Consider the following 6000-nt stretch of genomic DNA (forward strand, 5'->3'; position numbering starts at 1 on the left):
ACATATAGGGTCATAGTAATTAATTCTATGAGAATATTTAAAAGGTGTGTTTAATTTTGCTTCCTCTTCTGGGGACAATATGGGAAGGAGAAAAGATTTCTCATCTCAGCAGGACATACAACGGCCCCCTTACTTTAAAAGGCATGCATGGAATAAATAAATCACCAAACTAAAACTGGTCTAGGGTTGATATAGACTATAGAGGGTGATGGACTAACTTTACTCCCGGATCACTATGTACTGAGTACTCCACTGACGAATCGGAAGTGTGAAGTGTCCGACACTTATGCAGCGCCAGTGCATGTCACCCCTATCTCATTTAACGTACTGAGATTTTTATTATACAATCATAAAAAATAACTTGTATAGATAAAATCTCTTTCTCTCTCTGTTTTTTTTTTTTTTTTTATAAATGAAAGGTAGAGTTTTAGCCTACTCATTTTTTTGAGAGCCATATACTTTTACCACTAGATTAAAAACTGATTATCTATACAGATAAAATATTTATTATGTAATATTGAAAAAGACATGCATCTAATCTAAATTGTAGTAAATAAAGAATCGACATTTTAACAATGATCATGACATAATTTTACAAACTTTGAAATGTTTGAATACATTTTAGCTTATATTTTCTCTATCACCCATAAAAATAAAAGTATATACAAAATATAATTTAATTTAAAACATTAAGTTTTGAAAATTATCTACATATGCTCAATATTAACTATTAAGAAAAACTAAGTTTTTTAAAAACGCATATCAAATGGATTTATGTAACTTTTTAGGTATTTTTATCTCTGTACTAACTATCCGTTTCATATAAAAAATATGAACCAGCATTGTAGAAAAATGATATAATCATTATTATTTTATAAATATCTTTTTAGTTATGATAAATCAACAAAACTTGGTATTTTACCACACCCAAAAAGGTCTAAAACAAACCAAACCTTGTGGTTTGTGGAAGAACAACCACCCCGTCCAACTCCAAGTCCAAGCAATAATACCCCCAACACGCTTTTGCCAACCCAGATTTCAGGGACGGTAGGGGCCGCTCTCAGACGCCAGAGGCAGAGCCGCTTCTCCTGCCCTCCCTTCTCTTCCCTTTCACCCCTCCTCCTCCGACCACCCCCAACACTACAATGGGCAAGAAAGGTACCAAATTTCCTTTCCATTTACCCCTCTTCACCCTCACCACCCTCCTCCTTACCCTCCTCCCTCTCTCCCTCTCCAAATCCGATGATTCACAAGCAATGTGGGACCTCGCCAAATCCCTCACCAACCTTCCTCCTTCCTGGAAGGCAAACTCCGACCCGTGCAGCAGCTGGTCTGGTGTCCGTTGCGACTCCTCCAACCGAGTTTCCGACATCAACCTTGCCAGGCTATCTGTCTCCGGGACGCTCTCCACCTCCATCTCCACCCTCTCCTCTCTCAAATCCCTCCAGCTCCAGTCTAATTCCATCTCTGGTGCCCTTCCTTCTCTGTCCTCTCTTGGATCTCTCCAGAGGCTAACTCTTGATTCCAATTCTTTCACATCTGTTCCGACTGATTTCATGTCGGGCATGACGAGTTTGGAGTCTCTGTCAATTGATGACAACCCATTTGAACCGTGGACTCTACCGGGAACTCTCGACCCTGCCCCGTCCGCTCTTACCTCCTTCTCAGCCTCGAATGCATCAATCTCAGGGACGTTTCCAGAGATCCTTACCACCCTGCCAACTTTGCAAAACTTGCGGCTTTCCTATAACAACTTGACAGGCGAACTACCCGCATCACTTAACGGGTCATCAATCCAGACTCTTCAGCTCAATAACCAGCAATCAGTTGCTAAATTGACCGGCAGTATAGATGTGATTGCTTCCATGCCACAGCTGACCCTAGTCTGGCTTCAATCAAATGCATTCACGGGTCCAATACCCGATCTGTCTAGCCTCAGCTCTCTTCAATCGTTCAATGTGCGAGACAACCAACTTACCGGGTTGGTACCCACTTCTATCACCACTCTCTCTAGTTTACAGAACGTTTCCCTATCTAACAACAAGCTTCAAGGACCCTTGCCTTCTTTCTCCTCAAATGTAGTTGCTGACGTGGATAAAGGTAACAATTTCTGCAATAAAGTTTCTGGCCCATGTGATTCACGGGTAACTCTGCTACTGGCTGTTGCTGCGGGTTTTGGGTACCCTTCTAGCTTTGCGGATTCGTGGATGGGTAATGACCCATGTGGAGGTGATACATGGCTTGGGGTCACTTGTGATACCAATGGGAAAGATATAATAATTTTAAATTTTGCGAATCAGAAGTTGACGGGTGTGATCTCACCTGATGTCGCAAACATCACTTCTTTGACAAAGCTGGTATTGAGTAATAACAATTTGGTTGGTACGATTCCTGATAGATTGACCAGCTTACCAAATCTTCAAGTTTTGGATGTGAGCAATAATAACCTTACAGGAGATGTGCCTAAATTCGCATCAACTGTTACTTTGAAGCTATCAGGTAACCGGTTTGGGCAGTCAGATTCTGGACCCAGTTCATCTGGGAGTTCTTCTGGCCCGTCCTCTGGTGGATCAGGCTCAGATGGGAATTCTTCTGCTGACGGGTCTAATTCTAAATCGTCAACAAAGGGTTTGATTATTGGAATAGTATTTGCAGTTCTAGTATCAGCGGCATTAATTATAGCTGCTGTGATCACTTGCCGGTGCAAAAAAAAGAATGTGAAGAAATTCAGGCCAGTGCATAGTAGCATCCATAATGACTCGGACATGGTTAAGATACAAATGCCTAGTACTGCTACCAGTGCAAATGTGAAAAGCAGCAATGGTGGACTTCAAGATCTTTATAGTCAAGGGAGTAGCAACAGCCCGATCATGAATGGACACAACATGTTTGATCAGGGGATGCACATGTCAATCGAGTCCCTCCGCAAAGCGACAGAAAATTTCTGCGAGGCCAACGTACTGGGGCGTGGCGGGTTTGGTGTAGTATACAAAGGAAACCATAATGGCATGTGGGTAGCTGTTAAACGGAGTGAATTCGACCCAATGGGCAAGAAGGGTTTAGAAGAGTTTAAAGCTGAGATTGATGTGCTAACTAAGGTTAGGCACCGGAATCTAGTAGCCCTGCTTGGCTATTGTGAGAATAGTTCTGAAAGACTTCTGGTGTACGAGTACATGCCTGGTGGTACACTAGGTGAACATATATTTGACCGGCAGAATAATAGGGGGAATGAAACATTGACATGGATGCAAAGACTGACAATAGCACTTGATGTGGCTAGAGGAATCGAGTATTTGCATAGCTTGGCACAGGAGACATTTATTCATCGGGACCTGAAGCCTTCAAATATTTTATTGGATGGAGAGATGAGAGCCAAAGTTTCTGATTTTGGGTTGGTTAAGCTCGCGGCCGATAGAGAGAAGTCAGTTATGACACGGCTTGCTGGGACTTTTGGGTATCTCGCTCCGGAGTATGCAAGTAAGTGTATCTCCCTATTAACAATGTCATTGTAGTTAATTGATGTTAATGCTTTGGTTTAATTTGGCTTGTGTGCATATAAATGGCAAGCAGAACTCAAATAAAGTGTCCTCAAATTAGATGCTCTAATAGCTAGAGACCAGTATGAATCTGAATCCTCCCAGGAACCTGACTCAAGCAAATTGAAACGGACAGCCCAGATTAACTCAAAACTGTGCCTATTCGGGGATGGCGCAGGGGGCTAGTATTATTTGTGCTTTAAGATTTGTGCCAAGTTAAAATAACGATCCTGGCCCGTCCGTTTCCAATTTGCTTGAGTCAGGTACCTGGGGTGATCCGAATTCGACTAGTATGGATTGTTCCCGGCAGGACCTTGTATTTATTATTTTCTAATTTGTCTTGAACTTTATTTTTGGTAACTTGTATATAATAGTGGTTCTAACATTCGCCTCCAAATTAGACACTACTTGTTTGGTAGCACTTCTGGGTGGACCTGTACCTGTAAACCATGAATTATTGATTGACTATTGCTTAGTTTCTCTCTTCAATAATTATCTTCCCACCAGCTCAGTATCTTGAAGCATGTGTGTGTGGAACCTTTTCTTTAAAGCAAGGATTCTGGTTACATTTGGCTTTCCCATCACTTGTAAAAGGCCACCAAAAATTTCAGTCATACTTCTTCAAACTATGAAAAAAAGGAAAAAAAAACAAATAAAAACTTTGCAAGCCGAGTCCAAACGGGCATTTGTAAACTTTATACTGCACTTTAGGGGGCTTCATAGCCACGGGTTTCTATAGGTTTTCTGAAACCAGAAAAGATAACTTTCTTACACGAGTTATTTGATTTTCCCAACTTCAGTACTGTTTACCGCCTCCCTGAAAGGAAATATTTTTATTAAGTTACCATATTCTTTCCAAAATAACCATCCTTGCCAGTAAGGGTAAGCTCTGACCATTTGTATTGCATCAATACAGTCTGTCATTGTCAGCCCCTCTAGCTCTATCTAGTGTTGTAAAATCATGAAATCTAGGAACTTCGCTGGAGTTATCATCACGTTCCCACTGATTTGATGACCTATTGCTTTCTTTGTTTGATAGAAGCCTGTAGGAATGGGTCCTGATGATGATACAAAAAAGATAAAGAAAAAGAAAACAATAAGTAAAGTGGCAAACCAAAAAATAATTTACAGAAGTTATACCGGATAGGCAAAGTTTAGTAAAATGTATTCGTATGAGATCTGCTTGACCGAAAAGGTACATGAGGGGTATGGTTTGGCAGCCAAAATTAATTACTACTAAATGAATCAATAGGTGAAAATCTTAAACGATCCTTGTTTCTTATTGTTGCAAAAAAACAGTTACAGGGAAAATAAGCACGAAGGTAGATGTCTATGCATTTGGTGTGATTTTAATGGAGTTAATAACTGGCCGCAAGGTGCTTGATGATACTCTCCCTGATGACGAGAGCCATCTTGTCACATGCTTCCGGCGAAACCTTCTTGACCGGGACCGTTTCATGAAGTCTGTGGACCCCTCACTGGACCTATCAAAGACTGAGTCTCGAGATGCTCTTTTCGAGATGGCTGACCTGGCCCGGCACTGCACAGCCCGCGAGCCCTTCCAACGCCCTGACATGAGCCATTGTGTCAACAGATTGGCCCCGCTGGTGGACCAGTGGAAGCCCACGAGTTACGTGGAAGAGGATGAAGATGATATGGAGTCGGAGATGGGACTCAGCGAGAAGGTGCAAAAGTGGAAATCAAATGAGAACACATCTACCTCGGATTTCAGTACGTTTGGGTGATCGGGGTGTTTGTGGTTTGTGGTTTGTGGTTTCTGGTGGGAGTAACTTCGGGTGGGGATGTAAGGGTGATCACTTGCTTGTTAAACTTTGTAATTATTTATGTTCTAGAGGGCTGTTTACGTGGTAGAGGGTTCTAATACTGGATTACTTGTGTTTTGCCAATTATTTTTATTTTTTTCAATTTTTCCTCAATTATTATAGTGAAGTTGCACAAGTAAACTTGCTGATGGGTTAGCTGGGGACTCCTTGCTATGTTTATTGCATATACATAATTTATGCATAGATAGATAATTCTCACTAAATTATGACGATATAAATTAAAAGTTTTCTTTAGCAAAATCAGTCACAAATATAGATGTTTGTCTGAATTGAGGGGAGGGGCAGGCGATTATGCATTAGGCGATTAAAGACACCCCTATTTGAATTGTATCATTTTTAGAAAGTAAAAATTACAAGGTTGCATGATAATTGCTGCTTTTCATTGGATGGTCCAGAATAATAGCTTTTATTGTTGATAGGAGAACTGCTGGAATAAAGTCAAATTTGGCCTAGAATAATAGCATTCTATTTTAGGCCTAGTTCGAATAACAGCCTATTTTTAAGGACTGTATCTCGGCCTACTATATTAAACCGGGCCATCTTAGCCTAAGCTTGAAGTTACGTATTATCCCATATAAGCAGATGCCAAAAACATAACAATGCAAACACAATGCTGAACT

The 6000-nt window shown here is 40.9% G+C and overlaps 1 protein-coding gene across 1 annotated transcript; it reads left to right on the plus strand.

The window, feature by feature from the left end:
- Positions 1 to 996: 996 nt before the first annotated feature.
- On the plus strand, positions 997 to 5500 carry LOC144554604 (receptor protein kinase WSS1-like). Its single transcript, XM_078302920.1, has 2 exons — positions 997 to 3477; positions 4836 to 5500. The coding sequence occupies exons 1-2, from the start codon at positions 1146 to 1148 to the stop codon at positions 5279 to 5281; spliced, it is 2778 nt and encodes a 925-aa protein (XP_078159046.1). The 5' UTR covers positions 997 to 1145; the 3' UTR covers positions 5282 to 5500.
- The last annotated feature ends 500 nt before the right edge of the window (positions 5501 to 6000 follow it).

The sequence above is a fragment of the Carex rostrata genome, chromosome 1 (assembly GCF_964058835.1).
Source record: "Carex rostrata chromosome 1, lpCarRost1.2, whole genome shotgun sequence".
Lineage (NCBI taxonomy): Eukaryota > Viridiplantae > Streptophyta > Magnoliopsida > Poales > Cyperaceae > Carex > Carex rostrata.